Genomic DNA, 27,580 nt, shown 5'->3' on the forward strand with positions numbered 1-27,580 from the left:
TGATCCTGTTTGGTGAAGTGCTTTCTCACTATTTAGTCCAGTGTAGTGTATTGAGTGTTGTGTTGAGTAGACTGTGTTCTTGCAAGTGTCTTGTGCTCCTGTCTGAACCTCTGAACTCTATTTCCCAGGGTTCACAGCCATCACAGCCACCAATCCCATCTGGCTGATCAAGACCCGCCTACAGCTGGATGCCAGGTGAGACTTGAACCTGTGCTATCTGGACTATAAAACTCTTCAAAAAACAAAGTTACAAAGTGCTTCACAAGCAAGAAAAATAAAAGTGAGCAATGATGACAAAGATCAGTCAAACTGACAAAAAGACTATATTGATTTATTTTGATTTATGATTGATTGATTGATTTATTAAGGTGTCATGCACATTGCTGTGCCCAGCCCACGTGGGCTTACAGGACACACAGAGAATACAGCAGTAAGAACAATGTATAAAACAATACAATAAAAACGTCACAGCACCAATACATTCAAAACAACATAAGACGCGGAGCAACACATTGCTCAGACCCCCAGAAACAGATCCGTACATCATTCTCCAAACAAAATGTTTTGTCTTTGCTCCCATGCCTGGCAGATAAAGTTTGCAGTGAGAAAGATACCTTTTTTAAAACATAACTCGAGTTTCTCGTAGTCGTCCAACTCAAAAAAGTCAGCATAAATTGAAGACATTTTACTATATACTGCCGTAGCATTGTTACTTAGGGAGAATTGGAGTGTAACAGCGAGTGGTTGTAGTTAGTGTATGCCTTTCACAGAGAAATGAGTATGTTGGCTCTGGCACTTTTCAATGAAACCCCTCTGTGGACCTGAGTGCAGCCTGAGATCCTCTAGCCCTTAGCCCCCGTTCACACAGGACGACGAAGCAACGCTCAACCTAAGCTCTACCCACAAGTTTCATTTAGGCGAACCCACCAGCCCCGTCTGTGCAGCGTTCCGTCTGCGGCGCGGTTTTGCTCCGTCCTCTGCACGTCAGCATGTCCCACAGCACGCGCTTCAGAAGCGGAGCGCTTCCGAGCGCTGCCTGGCAGCTGATACGAGATTGCGCGATACTGTGTGTACAATGGGGTGGATGTAAAGAGCACAAGACACAAACAACACAGTCTGTCGTTGACTTGCTTTTGATTTGGTCATTTTCCCTTGATTGTTGTGCTTCTACCATGGTTAAGTAGGCTGAAATTATTTCTTTATTTGTCATACAGTGCCTGTTAGCAGGAGGAGAACTCTTGCATTTCTTTGTCTACTTGAAAGACTACAGGGGGAGGGGGGAGAAGGAGTCTGTATTGGGTCTGCACACGGTGTTTTATTATGAAAATCGACCGGATTCTCGTGCAGTTGCTGTGTCTGACTTCCGGGCTGAACGATCTGCTCTGTGCAGCTTGACGCAGCTTCCAGGCTTCATCCGTGAAAAATAGAACTGCCGCGTATCTTTAGCGGAGCGGGGCGTCAAGCCGCTTCTGGCACGCTTCTAATACGCGCCGTTGCGTGCATGGTGGGATCACACACGTTGACTAAAATGCCCGCGAGCAGCTCCGACGAGCGCGTCGGAGCCGGAACGCGTACGTGACGTTCGTGGTGGGACTTGCCCGTAAGGGGAAAAGAGAAGGCGTCTTGTGTGAACGGTTAGACGTACGTTCAGCTTGTGCCTGCTTCAAGCTTCAGTTCTACTTATGTTCGGTGTCCTGTGTGAACAATGATTGGTACCTAATTTCCCCCATCATACACTGTTAAGTCTTTATAGCAATGCAAAGAATGTACATACTTCTCATTCACTTGTTTTGTGAATAACTGTATCGATCAAGTTTGGTTCAACTTCCCTTGTGTGTCTCTTCACGACCACAGAAACCGGGACGAGCGGCGCATGAACGCGTTTGAGTGCGTGCGGCGGGTGTACCAGACGGACGGCCTGCGGGGTTTCTACAGGGGCATGTCGGCCTCGTACGCCGGCATCTCCGAGACCGTCATCCACTTCGTCATCTACGAGAGCATCAAACGCAAGCTGCTGGCTGCCAAGGCACACGCCACCATGGACGACGACGAGGAGTCCGTCAAAGATGCCTCGGACTTTGTGGGCATGATGCTGGCTGCAGCCACCTCCAAGACCTGTGCCACCTCCATCGCCTATCCACATGGTAATCATCTGTCTCACTCACGCCTGAAATAATTTGTTTTTCTTTGGTTGTATTGTATCTTCATATTATGGTATCATGCTCTGAATGTCCAGTTTTAAAGTAAAAACATATCCTAAAAGAGCTTAAAACAGCTATGGTGATGTACCTTACATCAGTGGTCAGTGGTGCTCAAACTTGCTCACATCAAGGACCCCTAAACTGACACAAATTAGACCACGGACCGCTATCTGATAAGATTTTGTCCCAGGGTCACCCATCTGATAAGACTTTTGTTTTTAGATGTTTCATTAGAGAAAGTGTATGAAACCCACTATTCATACATTATTGTGTTACTTGAAAATAAATTATCCCCCTTTTTGCTGGGGACCCCCTGGAACCTCCCCAGACCCCACTTTGAGAACCACACCTACAATGTATTTTGATAGCAGAACTTATAGACCCCTTATACGCCTACGTCACAATGACAACAAGTAGCGTCAGATGCGCAAGACGGAGGCAGAAAGACAGACTCCGCGCAGCCCTGTCAAGTAGTTTTCCAGTCGCCCGAAAACTATTCGAGCTAGATATGTCTTCGTGTTGTACAGTGGGATGCCAGAATCGGAAAGCTATTGTAGGAGAGTATTCGGGTCCACCTATTCACACTTGGTTAATAAAATAATAAACGATAGAGCCAGGCTGTAACGTTATAATTCACCTAATTCTCCCCACATATCCTGTTCTACGCAACTCGAGGGAACATACACAGCCTCGCACACACGCAATAGAACACAACACAACACTGAACAGTCTGTTACACTATCTACAAAGCAAGGACTAAAGTTTTACCGAATCCCGTCAACTCATACTGCTTTTAATGCTAACCGTAAGTGTACATGTATTTGGTTGCAAGCCGAAAGAGGAAATCGTTAAAAATGCCCAACTTTGCAGTGCTCGCTCATTTCATATCAGGTAAACTGTAGTAGGCTGCAGCCACATCGCTCGGTTAGTTAACAACCAAGTAACGTTAAATAATGTCATTATTGAGTTGAACTGATTGGAACGAGGACATCATTAAAAATGCCCGACTTTGTAGTGCTCTTCATAATCAGGTAAGCTGCCTGAAACTGTAGGCTGCTCAACATCGCTCGGTTAGTTAACGGACCAAGTAACGTTACATAATGTCATTATTGAGTTGTGTGCATTATCAACATAACAATATATCTTTGCAAGTTACAGAATAATTATCTACGCTATCCCCAGTTATAAAGGAATGCACGATATGTATTGCTGGCCATAGGCTTGGCCAATTGACAGCGCCGTATGGGTCTGTAAGACATATCCCATTAAACAACGTTAATTTCGATGCATAACATTGCTTATCACTAGGCGATAAGCTGTGGTAGTAAGCCGAGAACTGCATTTTAAAACTAAAATATAACTGTGTGTTGCAGATGAGCACAGAGCAGTCCTGACAGCGGGGCTTTTACACAGTTCTCACTGTCTGTCAATGCTGGGCTGACGGCTTTTTGCCTACACGATGCGCGCACAGCTCAATGTTGACAAGCTGTATAAGGGGTCTATAGGCCTAATTATAGGTTGATGCTGAAAACAGCACCTAGTGGCCATCGGTGGATATAACAGAACTGTCCTTGGCTGTGTCATTGCAGAGGTGATCCGCACTCGGCTACGAGAGGAGGGCAGCAAGTACCGCTCCTTCTTCCACACCCTGCTGACCGTGCCCAGGGAGGAGGGCTACCGGGCGCTGTACCGCGGGCTCACCACTCACCTGGTCCGACAGATCCCCAACACCGCCATCATGATGGCCACCTATGAACTGGTGGTCTACCTGCTTCACCGCTAGCCTCGCCAGCCGCGCTTCTTCCTTCTTGCACGGAGAGGAAGAAGGAAGTTGCTACTAGCAAATGAATGACTTGACAAAATGGGGGAGGAAATGTCAAAATGAAGACCAAAGGAAAAAGAAACATACTCTAGTGGACCAGAAATGGAAGAAGGCAGACGAGATGAAGGAAGGAAGGAAGAGAAGAGAAGAGTCCTTTGTTACCATTATCAGCAACACCTCCTCCAAATCCCTTTTGCACAGACTGCTGGAGCTGATAGAGGGCGCTGTTGCTCAGAGAAGATTATAGGGGTAATTATGGGCAGAAAGAGAGAGGAGGCACAGAGAGAGGAAAGAGGTAGACAGAAAAAGATGGGTCTTTTTGCAGAGCCTCTGAACAAAATAATTTAAAGTAAGAACACCTATTCAGTGGCCTTAAAAAAAACACAAAGGAGGTTTTTAGCTGCTCTCATGATCTTTCTGTGGACGGAGCAGAAACCAATCTGCGATGTCACTCGATTATAGAGATGACAATGTGAAAGGGGAATGCTTGGAGACCAACTAGATTTGACGGGAATGTAGTTCACTAACAGCATCGATTGGAATCTAATCTAAGAAACCCCCTATTTGGCACTGTAATCTGTCCTGGCCTGACCTTAGTGGAAGAACAGCCCAGCCTGTTACAGGGCTGCACTTGCTTCAGTAACGTGAGCCAGCCCTTACTGTAAGTTTCCATGACTGGCAGTTAAGGAATGAAGTTAGGCAGTTGAGAGAAAGTCCCGCTGCAAGCTGCACTTGTCCCGCCTCCGATGGCCGGAAGTCCACGTGCAACTGTGCACTCACGAGCTGGTGACGGCCGATCACTTGAACGCACGCCTCAGACACACTAGCCAGTGTTAAGAGAAAGAAAGAAAAGCCTAAAAAAAAGAAAATCAGTGTTTTTATTATTTCGATGGTATCAGTTCTCCGACCCAAGGCCCGGCCCGGCGGCGACGCGCTGCGGGGGTGAAGCTGCCCAGTTTGTCCATCCATAAGCTAAAGGTAAAACTGAGTCGATGGGCGTAACAGGGCGTCTTCATCCTCCAGCCAGTCAGCAGTGCTCAGGTCTCTGAAGTCTCAGTGGGTCCTATCAAGAGATGTGAAGTGTGTTGACTGTCCAAAAAAAAGTACAGACACTTATCTTACTAGTGGAGTACTACCACTACTTGAAAACGATACGCCGGCGTGGAGAAGGGTTTGGGGTTTTTCCATGTAATTTAACATGACCCTGTCCATGTGTGTTAGCGTGGGCGTCTGTGTGTCTTGCATGTTTGTGACGGGCTGTGAGCCAAGTCGTTTTCAAAGTGCTGTTCTAACCGTGTGTGTGTCTGTGCACGTGCGCTCACGCGTGCCTGCATGTTATCATAGATATCTACTCCAGTCCAGAGTTTCCAGAGTTCCCGCCACTAACTATTAATCTTTGCTAGAGACACTGAGGTTAGGAGTGTGGAAACGCTACTGTACGATTAGTGGGAGGTTTCATTCCCACCCTTATGCCGGCCCTTCCTACCAGTGGCTTCCATCGGAAGTTATAACAATGCATTTTGTGGCCTTCTAGGGCTTGTGCTTTGCATTTTAGTGTGGACAGTTTAAACTTGTACATTGTAAAAAAAATAATAGTATTACTGTATATTAAAATGGTATTTTGCTCAACAGTTCTGATAGCAGATATATTGTACAGTTTAGAGTACTCAATACTTGTGAAGGATGTTCATATGTGTGTATATATAGATATATGCATATCATTTATTGTTTTTTGTTGGTTTGTTTTACTTAGGTCCACGTATGATTATGATGTAGTTTGCATTTGCAAATTATTGTTTGCATTTTTGTGCAATTTAACCTTGTTGCAACATGGTGTGTTGACATGAATATTTTTTGTCATACGTTTATTTGCGCATTTGTATGTCAGTGTTGATCCGAGCATTGGTGCTGGAGGATTGGTCATTCATTTTATGGCATTCATAAATGTGTTTGCATCTTTTCGTCCATAGAGATGTTTACATATTGCATCTTATGTCCTGCCTGCTTTATTTTTGGAATTCCCAACATCACGTTTGGAATCCAAACACTGTATGGACCTTGGAACTTTGATGTGAGAGTTCAAGAACTGGAATCGTCTTGCTCTCATGTTGCACTTGTGGCTATTTGAAACAGAGATGCGGAAATTGCTGAACTGTGTTGCTCGGTTGTTGCTAACCAACAATACATCTGCCCTGTTCAACGGTCAGTTCCCAAAGTTCCCCCATGTACGCACAACACAAAACTACATTTTGCTAAAAAATGGTCACCCCCCATTTAAAATGGTATAATCCAAGCACCTTAAGAAATGTTATTTTCTGGATAGATAAATATCCTTGTAGACGTATACCATCATCATGATTTCCTCATTGTTTATGCCTTGAAATTAAATGATGCATAGGCCAGCTGGTATTGAACTACTGTATACAATCTTTGATACTGCATTTAAATGACATTGACAACTTTTACTGGAGAGTATAGACCACACACACACATCACAGGCTTCTAAATTAGTTTAAATAGCTTCCCTCCACAGCCTCCAGCAACACTGGGGGCTCTGTGCAATTTTCATCTGCAAAGAGTCTCGCCGTGTATTTATTTCACCCATCAGAAGATTCAGTGCATTCACCTCTGATTCTGTTCTTGAACACTCCCATTTTACCCTTGTGGTGTTGCAGTATCATTTACTTCATTCAAGGCCTGTGTTATGGTAACTCGTAATTGTAATAGATTTTAGGCCTCTGTGGACATGTTGCTACAAGTATCTGGGATTGAAAAATTTGCTGACTCGTTTTACCGACCGCGGTTTTCCTGTAAACACTAATGGTTTTTCAGTCTTTGGCTCCAGTGTAATAATACTTGCGGTCAGATCACCAAAATGGGCAACTGGACATCCAACCATTTCAGTGAAATATTTCCAATTTAAATGTGTTGTTGGCGTTTTTAATCTCTTCAATGTCTTTATGTCGTTCAATATCTTTCATTGTGTTTGCTTGGCCAGGATGTGGCCTCAAGCAGAGTCCAATGAAGCCTGGTTTTTCCAGCTCTATCACTGTTATGATTTTTTTGTACAAAAGTCAATAAAAACCCCATTTGCAACTTGGATTATATCAGTATGTCTGTATTTTACTGCTGGCATGCTAGCACGCACACACACACATGCTTTGGAGGCGCCGTGAAATTTGTCCTCCACGTTTGACCCATCCTGGCTCATCCTCCATGGTTCAGGCCAGGAGCTGCAGTGAAGCACCCATGGACCAACTTCTTCCAACCGCCACTGCTCAGACAACCATCTTCTTGCATGTTTTTGTTTGTTTGTTTGTTTTGGGGGGGGGGGTACATTGTATGTATGTATTTGGGTGTGTGCAGTGCATGTACTGTAAGCGTGCTCATGTCTGTCTTGATGAATTGTTAAATGTCACCATTATTTTATTTACAAGAACTTAAACCCAATTAGGGAGTGTAGAAGAATAACTGTTTTGATCATAGTTCATCTGTTATCTCCTCTACCTAGAATACTAGAGCCATGGAATTCTGGACAAAATCATTGAACAATAACAATATTCTCATATTTGGCTCAGAGAGACAACATCTCATTGGGTCTGTGGCTCTAATATGGACTAAATGAGGGAAAAGGTTTGAGAATCACTGCTGTAAATCAGCATGCTGCAGTGAAGCTATGTAAATAAATAGGTGTTTTATGACTGCAACTCTTATCTATCCTGTCCTATCCTTACAAGCCACAGGCCTGCCTTACATAAACCTTTATAGAATTGCCACACATAGAATGGAAATACAGCAAAACCATTCAGCTATTACCTTTTTTTTTATGTCAGTGGTGCCTGGTGTGCACATGTCTGGTATCTCTCTCAATTCAATTCAAAGTGCCTTTATTGGCATACTGGCCAATTGAAATACTGGAGTGTATGTTGCCAAAGCAAAGGTATACGTTGTAGCCTAGTAAACAGAATAGGCCAATTGTAATTCCTATTGTAATTTACTAACAAAAGACTGGTGTTCTTGTGGCCTCAAGTTTATCTCATATCTATAAGTGACTGTTTTTCTGTTTTAAATTGTCTTAATAATCTTTTTTTTTACCACTGTCTTACTAATGATATTTTCTTGATATCATATTCAGTGGAAAATCAACTATTGGACTTTCATAAACAATTCAATTAAAAAAATTAGAACATTAGATTGAATTGAGTATCCCCAGGCACATATTTCACTTTGACTTATACTACTCTAAAGATGGTTGCTTGCTGACACGTCAACATTTTTAGGAAGAAATCATTTCATATGATCCTCCTTATCTCCATTTTGACCAGTTTCAGAGGCTCCATGTGTTACAGAGGCATTCCCTTACTGATTCCTGCTGATCTCTGGGTCAGGCTTAACAGAACACATTCAACTCATCAATATGGCCTGAGGCCTCACCTGTCAGCTGATGGCCTGATGAAGACCACGCTGCTCATGTTGGCTTGTTAATGTTGGTTTTAGCCATGCTGATAAAGGCTTTGATATTGTTGGGCACTCCTAGCTCTCCTCTCTTTCACTTTAAGAGTGCCTGAAAGCAAGTGGCGTCTCTTTTTGGACTTATTTTTTCTGCTAGAAGTGAAAATCGTAGATTACACTTCAGTGAAATCTTGTCAGTTTAACGATAACAGACTGCATTCTGGCTCGGCCTAGCAGCAAGTTTGTGTTCTTTCTTGCTCTCTGTTTAAACAGACAGTAAATATGATCTGCTGTTACTTACCGCTAGTTTCATTTTCTTTTGAGAGAAACAGAGACACTTTCCTCGACTGTAGCAAACAGCAATGTTGTCGCGAGTTACTGCTCTCTCTCCCTGTTGCTCCGCCACCGCCCCTTGGGGGGGGGGGGGGGCAAATCAATAGACCCTTCACACGGGGTCATGCGTCGAAAAGGCAGGGTAAACTCAGGCGCAAGCAAAACACTAATGAGGGTTTCCAACATCCATGATTGTAATTTGGAAACCCTCATTAGAAAAGGGTCTATTTGGTGATTGGTTTTTATTCTTACCACTAGAGACAGAGCTGTAGTAGTACCACATAATTGGCACACAACTTTATTGTGCATTATTTTTTATGAACACACACATACATACAAACATGACATCATACAGTGTAATTTGTGATTTGGACAAACAATGAGCATACAAATATTGTGTGTTTGCCTGTCCTCTGAAGCAGTCCTGGCTGGATTGATCCTGTACTTAATATTTTAGTCTTTCCCTGCATTGTAGGCTATATTTTTTAAGCTTGATTTTTACTCAGGCTCTGGAGCTGGATCAGCGTAACGGAAGGGGTCATAGAGGTCACGTTTGAAATCATAAGGGTCAAAGTCGGGGGCTTTCTGCTCCACTGGTGCTTCAGCAACATGTTCCTCAGCTGGTGCCACCTCCTCTTTCACCACTTTCTCCTCAACGGGCGCAGCCGGTGCAGCAGTTTCTGTGATGGGGCGGGGAGGGTGGTCGATGAGGCAGTCGGGGTCCCAGTACAGGTCACAGTCGTACTCCATGCCCTTGACAGGAGGTGGAGGCGGGGGTGTGGGTGGGACAGACCTTTTGGGAGCAGGAGGTGGGGGCGGAGGGGGAGGGGGAGGGGGAGGTGCTGAACTCTTGTTTAACTTTAACCAACCGCCCCATAATACAACTAAATCACTTTGTCTACGTCACATGAACATGAGTCATAACACCACACATTTTGCTCAAGAGGAAGAAAGGTAAAGAGACAAGTTACATCAGTAGTTACTGGGCTTCTCTTCCCTATTGAAAGAACAAATTAATCGTAATGTGCTAGACAAGTCTGAGAAGTGTTTTTGTTGTTGTATAAAATGAAATTCAACATTAATGGCTATTAGTTACCTGAAAAATCAACAACATATCTGTAAATTGTCTTAACTGACAATGAATCCTGAGGAACATGAATGTTTATTCTAATCTGTGTGATTGACAGGAGAGATGATCAGAGGGGGTGAGTTTTTACCACCATTATTAGGATAAGGACTGAAGAATGGGTAGAGTTTCTCAGCGAAGCTGCAGCCAGTAAAGGAGTAGATCAGAGCTGCAGCATCTACGTCATAAAAGAAAACCAGACCCTCCTCATAATCCACAAACACCCCCACCTTCTGAGGCTTCATCTTCAGAGAGAGGAGGACGGGAGGGTCAGCAGCAGCTTCGTACTCATTTCCATTCCTCAGCAATACAGCCCAGTAGCCTGTCGCAGGAGTCATTGTGATGAGTCCCTTCCTGTTGATCGATCCTCTGGCCACTCCTACAGCCCACTCAGTCTTCCCTTTAACCTGGACCTCGTAGTAAAACTTCCCTGAAGAGAAGCTCTGCTTTGCTAAGACACAGCTACAAGAAGAGAATCTCTCTGGGTTGTCTGGGAGTTTCTTCATTACATCACCAGCATGTACTTGTTTCCCATCATGAGACAGGATGAGGTTGGCGTGTGCTGTATCAGGATCCAGAGTCACATCCACTGCAAACTGCTGGACCCTCTTCAGCTCAACATCAAGCAGCTTCTCCATCTCTTTACTGAGTGTCTCCTCCAGCTGAGCCACAGCTCTCCTCACAGCCCCCTCATATGATGAGTGGATATGGACCTCTATCCAGTCCTTGGTGTGTGGAGGAGTGTTCAGGGATGGGAAGCTTTGGAGGAGGTGAATGTGGTCTTCAGTGTGTGTGAGAGCTGATCCACCTCAGCGGTTCTCTTCATCAGCTCAGAGATTTCCTGTTCCAGCTCTTTGATGAAGCCTTCAGCCTGCTTCTCTGTTGTTTTCTGCTTCTCTTGAATCGTCTCAATGAGCTCAGCCTGGCCTCTCTCCACAGACTGTATCAGAGCAGTGAAGATCTGCACACTGTCTGCTATCTCTCTGTCTGCATCTTCCTTACTGAGCTCCACTGAGTGTTTGATCTCCTGAATCTTCAGTCGTCTCTCCTGGATCTTCTGCTGAATTTCAGCCTCCGTCTTCTCCAGCTCAGTCTTCTTTTCTTCATATCCTTCTTCCAGAGGAACAATGTCATGTGACTTGTGGTCTAAAACAGTGCAGAGCGCACACACACACATCTGGTCAGTCTTGCAGAACAGCTCCAGTGGTTTCTCATGCTTCTTACACATCCTGCCTTCCAGGTTCTCCACAGGATCCATCAGCTTGTGTCGTTTCAGGCCGCTCACTCTCTGATGAGGCTCCAGGTGAGTCTCACAGTAGGAGGCCAGACACACCAGGCAGGAATTCATGGCCTTCCGTTTGGTTCCTGTGCAGACGTCACAGGGAACTTCTCCTGGTTTGGCACTTTGTTGGTCTGGGCAGCTGCTGGCTTTCATCTCAGCTGACTTTCTGAACTGAGCAGCCATCTCAGATATGAAAGTATTGACATGCAGCTCAGGTCTTCTGTCGAGAATCTTGTTACACATGGGACACTGGCACTGGACACGAACATCCCAGTGCTGTGTGATGCAGTTCTTGCAGAAGTTGTGTCCACATGGTATGGTGACTGGATCAGTGAACACATCCAGACAGATGGAGCACAGAAACTGCTCTTCAGATTGGAGACAGCTGGCAGCAGACATATCTAGACACAAGACCTGAAGGGAAAGTGTGAAATAAGATTTATTACGGTACATAATTCTTGAATGACAATACCTTTAAAAGGGAAACTGAAGTTGGATAAAAAAAAAAGGGACTACACACGTGTTTTATGCAGTTTTAAAGTGTCAACGAGGAGGAGAGCTAAGGCGTGTCCAATAATTTGAAAAGCTTTCATTGGCCTGTCTATAGAGACACTGTTGGATTAATAACAATGAACTTAGCTTCTTACAAGTTCAACAGCCGATTATTGCTGCTTTCTACTGACTTTTTAAATATACAGAAACAGCCTAGGACCGTGTTTCACAACTTGTGGGTCGCGACCAGCCGCTTTGAGTGGGTCACGGATGTGTGCATGGAAAAAAGTCCTGGCATCCACGGCGGACATTACAGTTTTTCAGGCCTGTAGCGGGCTCAGCTGTAGCTAGAATGATGATTCTCATATCAGATGGAACTAGAAGACCTAAGGCAGGGGTGCCCAATACGTCGATCGCGAAGGTAGTGTGGTCGATCGCATGGCATTGAGGGGAAGACATTTTTTTTTTTTTTTTACTGTTTTTCCACTGTTTCCACTGTTTTTCCACTGTTTCCACTGTTTTTCCACTGTATACTCAGTGTATATATATATAAATAAATATGTTTGGTAGATCACTTTGACTTGGTCATTTTAAAAGTAGCTCCCAAGCTGAAAAAGTGTGGGCACCCCTGACCTAAGGCATCCATTGGTACCAACCATTTCTTGCTAACTTGTGGGGAACAGGACTAAATAACGCTCCAAACTTAGGCAAATGTTTTGTGAGGCCATTTTCAAAAGGGGTCCAGATCTGACATTTGCAACTTAATGACTAAGGAAAAATGTGGGTCGTGAGGCTAGACCAGTTGAGAACCACTGGTCTAGGAGACAACCCACCTCAAGTTGCAATATTTTATCTGACAATGGTTCATTCACCAAAAGTGCATCTCAATATATTGACTTCATTAATGAAACTCTCCTCCTATATTGAGGACACAACTGATGTCTCCATTCACACTCCTTGGTAGCCTATATGCTAATATCTCTATCATAAGTTCATGTCTGCTTTGAGATATGTCCTGCCTTATCAGCTGGATATCAGGTTGTTGCTGTACTGTCTTTAACTGACTGGATCATTCACAATCACATAATTATCTTTAGGGACCAAATTTACTAACAAAAGACTGGTGTTCTTGTGGCCTCAAGTTTATCTCTGATCTATAAGTGAATGTTTTTCTGTTTTAAATTGAATTAATAATCTCTTTTTTTTATCACTGTCTTACTAATGATATTTTCTTGATATCATATTCAGTGGGAAATCAACTATTGGACTTTCATAAACAGTTAAATTACATTTTTAGAAAGAAATCATTGAATATGATCCTCCTTATCTCCATTTTGACCAGTTTCAGAGGCTCCATGTGTTACAGAGGCATTCCCTTACTGATTCCTGCTGATCTCTGGGTCAGGCTTAACAGAACACATTCAACTCATCAATATGGCCTGAGGCCTCACCTGTCAGCTGATGGCCTGATGAAGACCACGCTGCTCATGTTGGCTTGTTAATGTTGGTTTTAGCCATGCTGATAAAGGCTTTGATATTGTTGGGCACTCCTAGCTCTCCTCTCTTTCACTTTAAGAGTGCCTGAAAGCAAGTGGAGTCTCTTTTTGAACTTATTTTTTCTGCTAAAAGTGAAAATCGTAGATTACACTTCAGTGAAATCTTGTCAGTTTAACGATACAGACTGAATTCCATTCCATTGTCTGCATCGGCCTACACAGTTCCAGTTTGTGTTCTTTCTTGCTCTCTGTTTAAACACAGACAATAAATATCATCTGCTGTTACTTACCGCTAGTTTTATTTTCTTTTGAGAGAAACAGAGACACTTTTCTCGACTGCAGCAAGCACCCTTGTGGCGAGTTCTCTTTCAATTCCGGAATGTGACGTTGAAATGCTCTCTCCTCCGTTTCCTGTTGCTCCGCCCTTTTGGGGGGGGGGGGGGGGGTCAAATCAATTTGGTGATTGGTTTTTATTCTTACCACTAGAGACAGAGCTGTAGTAGTACCACAAATATTGGCACACAACTTTATTGTGCATTTATTTTTTATTAACACACACATACATACAAACATGACATCATACAGTGTAATTTGTGATTTGGACAAACAATGGCCATACAAATATTGTGTGTTTGCCTGTCCTCGGAAGCAGTCTTGGCTGGATTGATCCTGTACTTAATATTTTAGTCTTTCCCTGCATTGTAGGCTATATTTTTTAAGCTTGATTTTTACTCAGGCTCTGGAGCTGGATCAGCTTAACGGAAGGGGTCATAGAGGTCACGTTTGAAATCATAAGGGTCAAAGTCGGGGGCTTTCTGCTCCACTGGTGCTTCAGCAACATGTTCCTCAGCTGGTGCCACCTCCTCTTTCACCACTTTCTCCTCAACGGGCGCAGCCGGTGCGGCAGTTTCTGTGATGGGGCGGGGAGGGTGGTCGATGAGGCAGTCGGGGTCCCAGTACGGGTCACAGTCGTACTCCATGCCCTTGACAGGAGGTGGAGGCGGGGGTGTGGGTGGGACAGACCTTTTGGGAGCAGGAGGTGGGGGCAGGTGCTGAACTCTTGTTTAACTTTAACCAACCCCCGCCATAATACAACTAAATCACTTTGTCTACGTCACATGAACATGAGCCATAACACCACACATTTTGCCAAGAGGAAGAAAGGTAAAGAGACAAGTTACATCAGTAGTTACTGGTCTTCTCTTCCCTATTGAAAGAACAAATTCTTTCTGTGCAAAATCTTAATGTGCTAGACAAGTCTGAGAAGTGTTTTTGTTGTTCTATAAAATAAAATTAAACATTAATGGCTATTAGTTACCTGAAAAATCAACAACATATCTGTAAATTGTCTTAACTGACAATGAATCCTGAGGAACATGAATGTTTATTCTAATCTGTGTGATTGACAGGAGAGATGATCAGAGGGGTGGAGTTTTTACCACCATTATTAGGAAAAGGACTGAAGTATGGGTAGAGTTTCTCAGTGAAGCTGCAGCCAGTAAAGGAGTAGATCAGAGCTGCAGCATCTACATCATAAAAGAAGACTAGACCCTCCTCATAATCCACAAACACCCCCACCTTCTGAGGCTTCATCTTCAGAGAGAAGAGGACAGGAGGGTCAGCAGCAGCTTCGTACTCATTTCCATTCCTCAGCAATACAGCCCAGTAGCCTGTCGCAGGAGTCATTGTGATGCCTCCCTTCCTGTTGATCGATCCTCTGGCCACTCCTACAGCCCAGTCAGTCTTCCCTTCAACCTGGACCTCGTAGTAAAACTTCCCTGAAGAGAAGCTCTGCTTTGCTAAGACACAGGGACAAAGAGAAAATCTCTCTGGGTTGTCTGGGAGTTTCTTCATTACATCACCAGCATGTACTTGTTTCCCATCATCAGACAGGACGAGATGGGGATGTGCTGTATCAGGATCCAGAGTCACATCCACTGCAAACTGCTGGATCCTCTTCAGCTGAGCATCAAGCAGCTTCTCCATCTCTTTACTGAGTGTCTCCTCCAGCTGAGCCACAGCTCTCCTCACAGCCCCCTCATATGATGAGTGGATATGGACCTCTATCCAGTCCTTGGTGTGTGGAGGAGTGTTCAGGGATGGGAAGCTTTGGATGAGGTGAATGTGGTCTTCAGTGTGTGAGAGCTGCTCCACTTCAGCAGTTCTCTTCATCAGCTCAGAGATCTCCTGTTCCAGCTCTTTGATGAAGCCTTCAGCCTGTTTCTCAGTTGTTTTCTGCTTCTCTTCAATCGTCTCAATGAGCTCAGCCTGGCCTCTCTCCATAGACTGCCTCAGAGCGGTGAAGACCCGCACACTGTCTGCTATCTCTCTGTCTGCATCTTCCTTACTGAGCTCCACTGAGTGTTTGATCTCCTGAATCTTCAGTCGTCTCTCCTGGATCTTCTGCTGAATTTCAGCCTCCGTCTTCTCCAGCTCAGCCTTCCTTCCTTCATATTCTTCTTCCAGAGGAACAAAGCGATGTGACTTGTGGTCTGTCTCAGTACAGAACTGACATACACACATCTGGTCAGTCTTGCAGAACAGCTCCAGCGGTCTGTCATGCTTCTTACACATCCTGCCTTCCAGGTTCTCCACAGGATCCATCAGCTTGTGTCGTTTCAGGCCGCTCACTCTCTGATGAGGCTCCAGGTGAGTCTCACAGTAGGAGACCAGACACACCAGGCAGGACTTCAGGGCCTTCTGTTTGGTCCCAGTGCAGATGTCACAGGGAACTTCTCCTGGTTTGGCACATTGTTGGTCTGGGCAGCTGCTGGCTTTCATCTGAGCTGACTTTCTGAACTGAGCAGCCATCTCAGATATGAAAGTATTGACATGCAGCTCAGGTCTTCTGTCGAGAATCTTGTTACACATGGGACACTGGCACTGGACACTAACATCCCAGTGCTGTGTGATGCAGTTCTTGCAGAAGTTGTGTCCACATGGTATGGTGACTGGATCAATGAACACATCCAGACAGATGGAGCACAGAAACTGATCTTCAGACTGGAGACAGCTGGCAGCAGACATATCTAGACACAAGACCTGAAGGGAAAGTGTGAAATAACAACATGTATTACATAATTCTTGAATGACAATACCTTCAAAAGGGAAATTGAAGTTGGATAAAAAAAGGGACTACACTCACATGTTATGCACTTTTAAAGTGTCAATGAGGAGGACTAAGTCCAATGATTTAAAAAGTCTTCATTTGCATGTTTAGAGACACTGTTGGATTAATGATAATGACCTTAGCTTCTGTCATTATTGCTGCTTTCTACTGACTTTCTAAATATACAAACAGCCCTAGGAGACAACCCACCTCAGGTCGCACTACTTTATCTGACAATGGTTCATTCACCAAACCTGCATCTATTGACTTCATTATACCATAATGAAACTCTCCTCCTATATTGAGGACACAACTAATGTCTCCATTCACACTTGTTGGTAGCCTATATGCTAATATCTCTATCATAAGTTCAAGTCTGCTTTGAGACATGTCCTGCTCGGGTTGTTGCTGTACTGTCTTTAACTGACTGGATCATTCACAATAATATAATTATCTTTAGGGACCAAATTTACTAACAAAAGACAGGTGTTCTTGTGGGCTCTAGTTTATCTCCTACCTATAAGTGACTGTTTTTCTGTTTTAAAATTGTCTTAATAATCTTTTTTGTAATCACTGCCTTACTATGATGATATTTTCTTGATATATTCAATGGAAAATCAACTATTGGACTTTCATAAACAATTAAATTCTAAAAAGTACATTAGATTGTCAATTGAGTATCCCCAGGCACAGATTGTACTACTATTACTGACTTTACTATACAGATGAGAATGGTTGCTTGCTGACACGTCAAGATTTTTAGGAAAAAATCATTTCATATTGCTTATCTCCATTTTGACCAGTTTCAGAGGCTCCATGTGTGCCTTACTGATTCCTGCTGATCTCTGGGTCAGCCAGATGGGGGCGGTATTGTTTGTTTTCAAACCAAACGCAGGATTTTGATTTTTTGATCTCGCAGATAATCCAGCTTGCTTGCAAGGTTATGAGGCCTCACCTGTCAGGTGATGGCCTGATGAAGACCACGCTGCTCATGTTAATGCTCATGTGCTTGTTAATGTTGGTTTTAGTCGTGCTGATAAAGGCTTTGATATTGTTGGGCACTGCTAGCTCTCCTTTAAAGAGGAGCACATCAGGCACTCTTAAAGTGAAAGAGAGTCTCTTTCACTTTAAGAGTGCCTGAAAGCAAGTGGAGTCTCTTTTTGGACTTATTTTTTTCTGCTAAAAGCGAAAATCGTAGACTACACTTCAGTGAAATCTTGTCAGTTTAACGATACAGACTGAATTCCATTCCATTATCTGGATCTGCCTACACTGTTCAAGTTTGTGTTCTTTCTTGCTCTCTGTTTAAACACAGTAAATATGATCTGCTGTTACTTACCGCTACTTTTATTTTCTTTTGAGAGAAACAGAGACACTTTCCTCGACTGCAGCAAACAGCAAAGTTGTCGCGAGTTACTTTCTCTTTCAATTCTGGAATGTGACGTTGAAATGCTCTCTCTCCTCCGTTTCCTGTTGCTCCGCCCTTTTAGGGGGGGGGGGGGGGGGGTCAAATCAATTTGGTGATTCGTTTTTATTCTTACCACAGACAGAGCTGTAGCAGTAGGCCTACCACAAAATAATAATTGCCACACAACTTTATTGCGCATTTATTTTTTATGAACACACACACACGCACACGCACACGCACACACACGCGCACACACGCACACACACACACACACACACACACACACACACACACACACACACACACACACACACACACACACACACACACACACACATACACACACACAAACATGACATCATACAGTGTAATTTGTGATTTGGACAAACAATGGCCATACAAACATTGTGTGTTTGCCTGTCCTCTGAAGCAGTCCTGGATTGATCCTGTACTTCATATTTTAGTCTTTCCCTGCATTGTAGGCTATATTTTTTAAGCTTGATTTTTACATTATTATACATGATTTTTCATTAGATTGAATTGAGTATCCCCAGGCACAGATTTCACTTAGACTTATACTACTCTAAAGATGACAATGGTTGCTTGCTGACATGTCAACATTTTTATGAAGAAGTAATTTCATATGATCCTCCTTATCTCCATTTTGACCAGTTTCAGAGGCTCCATGTGTTGCAGAGGCATTCCCTTACTGATTCCTGCTGATCTCTGGGTCAGGCTTAACAGAACACATTCAACTCATCAATATGGCCTGAGGCCTCACCTGTCAGCTGATGGCCTGATGAAGACCACGCTGCTCATGTTGGCTTGTTAATGTTGGTTTTAGCCATGCTGATAAAGGCTTTGATATTCTTGGGCACTCCTAGCTCTCCTCTCTTTCACTTTAAGAGTGCCTGAAAGCAAGTGGAGTCTCTTTTTGGACTTATTTTTTCTGCTAAAAGTGAAAATCGTAGACTACACTTCAGTGAAATCTTGTCAGTTTAACGATACAGACTGAATTCCATTCCATTGTCTGGATCGGCCTACACAGTTCCAGTTTGTGTTCTTTCTTGCTCTCTGGCGCAGCTCACCAAACGTCTGGGAGCCGAGACTACCTTTTTCCAAGCTTTGTCTGGGGGGAAGCCCAGAGCTAGTGAGTTCAACTTCACACCAGTTTACATGGGTGTGTCTGTCTGGACTGGAGAGTTGGGACGGATGGAAGGATTTAGCACCGAAAATCCTTTTTCTTCTTTTTTTTTTTACTGAGCCATTGAGATAGAAATGGATCCGATTCCGAACAAGTTAAATAAATCATATTGCTTCAAGTGGATTGGTGTGTATTTAACTTAACTGCTGCCGCCACCAGGTGGAGCCACAGAATCGAGTAGCCTAGTCTCTCGCTCAAGGAGGTTTCCCAGTCGAGCTCCACCAGTGGCTGCACCTCGCAGAGTTGAATTTGAGTTGATTTCAGAGCTCGCAAGTGAATTGAATTATGCAAAGTGTTTATCTCTGCAAAACACAATGGCACCATTACAATTCTAAGCGATTAAAAAGACTCATTGTTGTTAAAGAGTCTGACACTAGTCCAGGTTCATCCTGTCTCTGGCCTCACTGCTCTATTTTGAATTTTCACACACACACACACACACACACACACACACACACACACACACACACACACACACACACACACACACACACACACACACACACATCAGTGTTTATGTCGTCCAGACAATATTCACTCTAATTTTAAATGACTGTTTCTCTCTTTTCTCTTGTCTCGCTCATGAAAGAAGCTGGAAGGATCATAAACCCCAAAAGGTATTTGATATTACAGTAGAGGGCACGCCCCCCAGATCTTATGACCCCTTTCATCGATTTCTATCTATTTATTTTTCTCTCTCTGGTGCAAGTGTAATAACTATAACAAAATGAATCAATACAATTCAGGTAGCCTAGATGGAAATTGAAATAGGCCTAATCCATCATTATATGGCTACATGTCACTGGTTAGATTCAATAACCTAAGATATTCCAGAATATTTCAATTGTTTAGTTGATCATGCCTATAGCTTAGGTGTTAGCAGTTTGGATCTAAAAGATTCATATCAGAGTGTCTGATATAGGCCTTATGTCTACTCTACAGTATGCCTACCAACAACACTAGGCCTATTGATTATGTTACAACCCAGTGCAATTAGGTTAATGAGTTTAATTATACAAAATACTCTTTCACATTATAACAGAAGGCTATTCCATCGATTATTTAGCCTATAACTCGATACACTTCACTTAGCCCGCTGATTTGTTTGACAGTTCAGTGTCAGAGATGGGTGTGCGTGTGTATGGCGCTACACAAGATATTCAGGAACAGCCAGAGGGAGATACAGCATGCAGGGATGATGTTGCCTTCAAGTACTATTGGAAACCACGACTAGAGCGATATGCACGAGTCACGACCCGACCGGGGTCGTGACTCGTGGCTACAGTATGGTCACGACCTATTAGTAAATACATCAGGGGAAGTCGGTACCCGAGTTGCCAAGCTGTGACATTCATTTAATTATATTAAACATCATTCTATAGATAGCCTAGTTTAATGTTAGTATTCTTAGTTTCTATTCTCACTCTTTGTTTAACTCTTATAATAATAATAATAATAATAATAATAATAATAATAATAATAATAATAATAATAATAATAATAATAATAATAATAATAATAATAATAATAATAATAATGTAACTAGGGTATATAAATTACAATACAAAATTTCTCTTTTATTTGATTGTTAAAGCATTTTGCGCTCACACACACATAGTAAGTAGGCTAGTTGGGTCATTTCCAGCAATTACGTGACCGCGGAAAGCAGAGGTTTGTTTCTCAGTTTATTTGTCTATTTATCTATTAAGGCTAAAAGCCAAATTTAGTCGCATGCCACTCACAAAAATGTGTCAAAAATGTTGACAACCCTAAATCCAAAATGGCTACAACCGGCTATGTTGGACATTTTTGGGGGTTGAGGAATTCATAATTGATCTCGCAACTTTACAATGATTAGGACATGGACACTACTCTTCATCTGAATTTGTTGATAATCCACTCACTCGTCTCATCATCATCATCATCATCATCACCACCACCACCACTATTCTCATCTGAACAGTCTTGAAGTGTGAGCTGCTGGGGCAAAGGGGGATAGGTGTGATGCACTTCCCATTCATAAGTTCCCAGCCATGACAAATGGGAGGGAAACTTGAGCAGATGGTAATGAGCTGGCAGTACAGTATAGTTTGTCCTTCCCACGTGGAGATCCGAGTCTCTAGCTGAGCTCTCATCATAGACAATGGAGAGGACAAATGCCTTCATGTTAGCTCTGACTGCGTCTTCTAACTCCAGATTCTCACCCACTCATCCCAGGAGCTCTCTTGCCTCAGGATCAGTCATAACCTTCTCCAACACCTTCTTCCCGTGCCCATCATAAATAGAACCCCGAGGAGTGGTGGTCACTGCCAGTGATCAGTACACATGAAGAGGTATGATGTCTGCAGCCTATTCTGAGAGCATGGCACAGCAGTTGATGAACGCATGCTTGCGTTTAATCAGCAGATCACCTCAGAGTTGGTGCGAGACATTAAGTCGCTTGGACAAACACGTCTGCGTCCTCACACAGTCTATTACAACTGTGTCGTTCCTTGTCCTCAGCTTAGCATAGGCAGAGAGCAACGTTGTATCTGCCTCTGGATGATACAATACAATACAGAGGCAGATACACTTGCCACAGCAGTACCCAGGTCGGTTGGTGTTTCTCCCTCACAGTATACAGTATGATGAAAATACACTCCGGTTTTCTTTCATTTTGGTGATTACCTATATCTTAATTAAAAACACTAGTATATTCTTGAGAGAGGCAGCTGGTTGGTCAGATGTATCATGTGACCCTGAGGGACTTGAAATCTGAGTGTCCATGTATGGGCCATACAATCATGGCCATGTTGGTGGGGCATGCCTGCCTAGAATGGTGTGAAGTCTACCGGGTACATGATAGGGAGACAGTTCTCGGTGAAGGTGGTGAGGTGGGTCCATAGGTGTCGCATTAGTTCAATGCAGTTTTTCATGTTGTCTTTGCTGGGCTTGTCCTCTAGGATCTTGGTGGCATATTTCAAGGCTTGGGCATACATTTTATTTACCAGAGCGTGTTTGTAGGCAAATGTCACCACTTTAGTGTCGGTCAGCTCTGTCCACTTCTGCACCTCCCAGAAAGTGTCTGAGAGGGTTTGAGCCACGGTTTGCCTGGTGTTGTCAGGGGTGCTGCCCTGCACCTGATCCCCGACCCCCTCTGCTGCCGTGGGTCCTGAGTCCACAGCGCTGGCCCCGTCCTGGTCCGAGAGGGGCAGCAGCAGCAACTGGTCGGCCAGCGCACAGCCCTTCCTACAAAGAGCGTCCAGCATAGACGTCTTCTGCTTCTCCATGTCACTCTTGATGGAAGCAGAATCTGGTCGAGGGTCTGTCTTCATGGTGAGGTAGACAGCCAGAGCCGTCTGGTCAATGTATGATAAGACGACGTTGGCCGCTGACACCACCTCTCCAAGACGTTTTACACGCTCCTTTTCTGAGTCCAGCTGGTGCAGTCTCTGCACGTGCAGCGGAAGGTAAGAGGAGTAGTTCTCCTTCAGTTCGTCATAAAGACAACTGGTGTCCAACTTTTTCATCCACAGAATCTTCAAGTCTCTCAGGGCCTCCGAAAACTCCTCCTTCACATCTTTATCTTTCTCAACTTCCTTGTCCTTGTCCTTCCCTCCGTTCTTCCCCCCGTCCTTCGTCTTGTTGGGGGCAGGAATTAAGTGGTAGACGACTGGCACAATGTCTGCTTTTTTGCCATACTCATTCTTGGGGATGACGAGAGAGCCTGAAAGATAGTCCCCCAGACTTGTCCCCTTAGGGATCTTGTCATCTGGCAGGGCCGTGACGTAGAAGGGCTGTGTGGCGCCCGGGCTCAGGGTGAGGGAGTTTGCCTTCTTCTTGGCCATGAGGGCAGCGCGGTGCGTCTCATAGATGTCAAGACTCAGTGTGGTGGACAGGCGGTGGGAAACCACAAATGGCAGGTCCTTGAGGCGTTCCAGCTGGCTGGACTGCTCGTGACGCACCTGCAGGCGAACTGTGTAGTCTCCCTTCTCCAGCTTCAGAGAATACCGGTGTGGGTAGGCGTCCCCTGATCCCAGTTGTCTCTTATTTTGGTCAAAAAGCATCCAAAGCTGACTGTCAAACTCAGACTCATAGAGCAGCTCACACAGCATGGGACAGCTAGGGATAACATCTCCACTCTTGGGCTGGTGAAAGCTGTAGGTGAGGACGGTCTCGTAGAGTTGTCTGTTATCAGGAAGAACATCTCTCAATGCCAAGGCTTTTATCTTAGAACTTACGGGCCTGAGGGGCTGAACCCAGGACTTGAGGGTGATAGCAGGGGACACATCCTCATACCTCAGAGGTGATGACACTTCAAAATGTGTCACTCCCTCTGAGGCATGTATGTGCAGGGGAGAGGGAGAAGTGCTGAGTCCATGGAAGGAGATGCTGTAGTCAACCGTGACGTCACCGAGGCTCGCCCACCAGCGTGCGATGCACAGCTCTACTACCCTACCGGACAGCACGGGGAAAGCCTCCGTTAGTGAGCCTCTTTCCAGCAGCGAAGAGAACTTGTAAAACTCATTGGCTTTGTAGGATCTCTGCTTGACCAGGTGCACCGCATGCAGGACAAACTTCGACGACACGTCCCCCGAATGAGAGGTCAACGTGATCTCTGCCCAGGAGGCTCCCTGAGGAACCGTGATGAAGTGGCGTCTGATCTGCCCCGGTCTGAAGTGGATGTCTGGGAAACGCAGCTCCTGGTTACGACCCTCTGTCACTTTGGTGGGGATAATGACCGTGATGGGGACTCTGAATAAGGGACCGGAGGTGGGCGCTGCAGTATCGTAGCCACACACCTCAGTGTAGTGCAGTCCCTCTCTCAGCCCCACGGGGTCGATGCGGACATTAACGTGACGACACTGGTTCATCAGCTCTAGGTGGGAGGGGCACTGAACCCAGGGGGCGGTGCACGTGAGGGCCAAGTGTAGCTGAAGGGAGATTCGCTCAGAGTTGTCTGTGTTCTCTGGGAAGATGGGTTCGATTCCTACTCCGTGGTCTGAGGGTGCCAGAACGTGGGCGGGGTCCCGGAGGTAGATGCCTCTCTGTGCTCCCACTGTTACTGAGAAGCCCAGGTGGCTTGTGGGTAACAAGGCATGCTGAGTGAGGTAGTCTAACGCCTTGTCCACCTGGATAATCCCATGGCCCTGGGCAAACACCTCGATGTCATCCACCTTCAACGCTGTGTTCTCCAGCGCTCTCCTCACCGCAGGAACAGAGGGCTGGATCCCGCTCTGCTTCAGCCCGGAGAGGATGAGGGCGATGCCTCCACAGGCGTTGGGGGACGACATGGAAGTTCCGTTCATCAGCTGGGTGCCACGGAGGGTCCAGTTGGGCACGGATGCAATGGCGCCTCCAGGGGCGCTGATGCTGACGCCCAGGGCCCCGTCTGTACTGGGGCCTCGGGACGACCAGGTGTACTGGTTGGGAGGCAGCTTCTCCCTCAGGGAATACTCTGCCACCATCATGTCTGGAGTCACATAAGCCCCTACGCCTATCACGCTGCTGGTGGTTCCCCCGGGGCAGCCCACTGTGGAGAGGCAAGGGCCATTGTTGCCTGCACTCGACACAAACATTACGTTGTGCTTCTGCACGGCCTCTGTGATTACATTGCAAATCCTCCCAGAATTGGGCCAGTGGGTGACTTCCCCAAAGCTATAGTTCACCAGATCACATTTGCACTTGATTACTTCAATCATCGCACGGATGAGTCCTGTGCCTGTTTCCATGCTGCCGATGCGGGTGTCTCCGATCTTCAGAGCCACGATTTGGGCACCAGGGGCAACGCCATTGCGCTCCAGCTCTTCTGGGAAGTAACCTGCCGCAATACTTGCCACATGTGTCCCATGAGCGCCTCCAGTAGTGACGATGCAGAGTGTGTTTCCCTCGTCGTACACATTGACAGAGTAGTTCAGCATCTCAGCGTTTCCCAGCGAGGCGTACTCTTGAGTCTCTCTGTAGGAGCTCAACACAGTGCAGCGGGACAGCTCCCCGCTCTCTGAGGTGTCCACTACAGCCCTCCATGTGACGCCATCATGCCAAAGCACACAGTCATATACAGGACCCAGATCAATGTACTTCTTCTCTAGACATGCCAGCAGCTCTGATTGACTCTGCAGCTCTTCCTTCTGCAGCTTCTCGGTCTGTGAGGGCGAGGGGTGAGTGAGGTCGAACTCTTCCATCCTGTGACTGACCTCAGCGAGGGCCGCTCTGTGTGGAGGGTCCCACATCTTCTCCTTGCGCTCTTTTTCTATTCTCTCTTTAAGAGTCTTCGGGAATAACTCATAGCCATTTTTTACTCCAATGCGATACGTCCCTGATGGATTGACCCAGGCAGGAGGGATCTTGAGTGTTCTGCCAGACAGGCCGGTGACTGTCCCGTCTTTGGGCTCCACCTCCATGGCCATGTTCACGTCACCGCTGCCTGTCGTATCGATGATGTCAACGATCTTTGGCTTCCCCTCAGTTGTGACCTGCATGCCCGGGGCGCCTGGATCCACACCGGTGTCGAGAATAGCGATGAGCACACCTCGGCCATCGTACTCTGGGAACCTGCTGAGATAAGACGTGGCACCCGTTTCTTTTTTGGGAAGCAGCCCGTGGAAGGGGAATGGTTGAGAATGAGCAGCCATGATCAAAGCAGTGACAATGAAAACAAAGAAGTGAAAGAGCAACACGGTGGGAGAGACGGGGAGGAGAATCTTAAAGAGGGGGCATAGCCTCACCTTTATATCACTGATGATGTCACAATGTCTATGCCGTCATCAGTGATCTCCTCAGTGATATCACTCGAGCCATCAGTGATGTCACAATGTACTGTATATGACCTCAATTGCGATATCATCAGAGATGGGTCTGTGGGACAGACAGACACAAATTCCAGACTTGGGGGCCCGCTGCCTCCTCAATGTTCCTCCCCCCGGCCGACTCGCTCTCCTATTCGACCTCCGTGTTCCCAGACCTCTTGGCCCTCATGCCAGCACCCCCTCGGTTACATGCTATACGTATTTTACGCCTTCATCACTGATGACATCATCACTGATGACATCCCTCACTGAGTTCCACATGGTGATGTGTGGGAAGAGGCTGAATAGGGAAGAGGCCACACTGTTTGATTGACAGGTGATGTGAGGTCATAAATTACTGATGATTATGACATCACTAATAGTGGTGACCTGTCCACCAGACGTAGAACTGTATGACATCATAGGCTGTGATTGGCCTACCGTAGACCATAGACCTATGTAAGATATCGCTGTAGCCCCCCCCCAATGCCAGATCCCAGAAAAGTGTTTTGCCAAATTTTGGAGGCGATCGGAGCAACGGTGCGCCTTGCAACTCCAGACAACAACAACAACAACAACAACAACAACAACAACAACAACAACAACAACAACCATATTAATGCAGATGATGATGATTACCATATTAATGCAGATGATGATGATTATTACCCTATAATTATTCACATATTTTTCCCTGTTGAAAATGTATGCATGAAGGAGCTTACGAGGTGTACGTGAACGCAGCATCACACCCGCAGCCAATGGCGTCAGAGCAGCTCCAGTGTTGTGGTGAATCCCACCAATCAGCGTGCTCTCCGCTGAGTGAATGGACACACAGCGGCGGGTCTCCACTGTCGGTCCTTACCGAGCTCGCGCTGCTCTGCTCTGCTCTGCTCTGCTCTGCTCTCTCTTTCTCTCTCTACTGGAACAAAGAAAGCATCGCTGTATACTGTTGTCACCGGGAGCGAGCCAGCGGCCCGGGCCTTCTCTTCTCGCCTTCACTTTCCAGAGACATTCTTGGAGAAAATAGTCGTGCCGAGACAAGTAGAGTTTCTACACGGTGAGTGTGTTTCTCTGTTTACACTGGACCCCCCCCCCCCCCCCCCCCCCCCCCCCCCCACACACACACACACACACACAAGCTCAAGCTTTATATAGGCTACGTTAAGTTTAGCCAGCCAGAATGGTTGTGACTGGAGTTACGTAAATGTTTTCGAATTGTTAATTCGTTTGTTTTGTACGCAGAGAAACTTTGTGTGTGTTTGTGTTTGTGTGTGTGTGTGTGTGTGTGTGTGTGTGTGTGTGTGTGTGTGTGTGTGTGTGTGTCTGTGTGTCTGTGTGTTTATGTAGAGGGCTTAGGAGGTTAGTTTGTTGTTGCATAGACCATGCTAGACTGATAAACTTGTCTCGCGTTATCTCACCTCAGAGATGCAGAATCTGTGTGTGTGTGTGTGTGTGTGTGTGTGTGTGTGTGTGTGTGTGTGTGTGTGTGTGTGTGTGTGTGTGTGTGTGTGTGCGAGTGCGACTGTGTGTGTGTGTGTGTGTGTGTGTGTGTGTGTGTGCGCGCGCGCGCGCGCGCGTGTGTGTGTGAGAGAGAGAGCGTTAAAGTTAGACACTGAATGGGAGAATTAATCAGACATAAGACATGTTCACACTTGTTCACAGAGCCTCCTACTACTGTATGTGTGCCTGTATATTTGCCTATGTGTATAGTGTGTCCAATAATGGAATGAGAATAGTCTCTTATAGCCTGCACAATATGATCACTTTACTTTGATTAGGAAACAGAAGAAACCTCATTCAGTTTCCTTTTCAGGAATACAGAAAAGGTGGTTAATTGTAACCACTGACATTTTTTTTCTTTTTCTTTTACATTTTCACTCACTGA

At 45.3% G+C, this 27,580-nt stretch overlaps 2 protein-coding genes and 2 pseudogenes across 4 annotated transcripts in view; 1 reads left to right on the forward strand and 3 right to left on the reverse strand.

Annotated features, from left to right (window-relative positions):
• The window catches only part of LOC310796940 (solute carrier family 25 member 36-A), a 30,332-nt gene extending 23,227 nt beyond the window's left edge, over positions 1-7,105 (forward strand). The window contains exons 5-7 of the mRNA XM_083659190.1: positions 129-195; positions 1,855-2,144; positions 3,791-7,105. Coding sequence (XP_083515316.1) covers positions 129-195; positions 1,855-2,144; positions 3,791-3,984 — 551 coding nt within the window. The 3' untranslated portion in view covers positions 3,985-7,105. The remainder of the gene's footprint in view (positions 1-128; positions 196-1,854; positions 2,145-3,790) is intronic.
• A 2,649-nt stretch (positions 7,106-9,754) lies between these two features.
• Positions 9,755-11,615, reverse strand: LOC310796923 (E3 ubiquitin-protein ligase TRIM39-like; annotated as a pseudogene). Its single transcript has one exon. The product of its transcript is annotated as an E3 ubiquitin-protein ligase TRIM39-like (transcript).
• Positions 11,616-14,593: 2,978 nt separating this feature from the next.
• LOC310796921 (E3 ubiquitin-protein ligase TRIM21-like) lies at positions 14,594-17,710 on the reverse strand (the record flags this gene model as incomplete). The annotated part of the gene is made up of 2 exons (XM_083659170.1): positions 17,653-17,710; positions 14,594-16,246 (listed from the first exon to the last, which is right to left on the reverse strand). The coding sequence occupies exon 2, from the start codon at positions 16,229-16,231 to the stop codon at positions 14,594-14,596; it is 1,638 nt and encodes a 545-aa protein (XP_083515296.1). The 5' UTR covers positions 16,232-16,246; positions 17,653-17,710.
• A 4,025-nt stretch (positions 17,711-21,735) lies between these two features.
• LOC310796903 (tripeptidyl-peptidase 2 pseudogene) lies at positions 21,736-25,539 on the reverse strand (annotated as a pseudogene). Its single transcript has one exon. The product of its transcript is annotated as a tripeptidyl-peptidase 2 pseudogene (transcript).
• Between the last annotated feature and the right edge of the window lie 2,041 nt (positions 25,540-27,580).

Source organism: Poromitra crassiceps (assembly GCF_964638095.1).
Source record: "Poromitra crassiceps genome assembly, chromosome: 23".
Lineage (NCBI taxonomy): Eukaryota > Metazoa > Chordata > Actinopteri > Beryciformes > Melamphaidae > Poromitra > Poromitra crassiceps.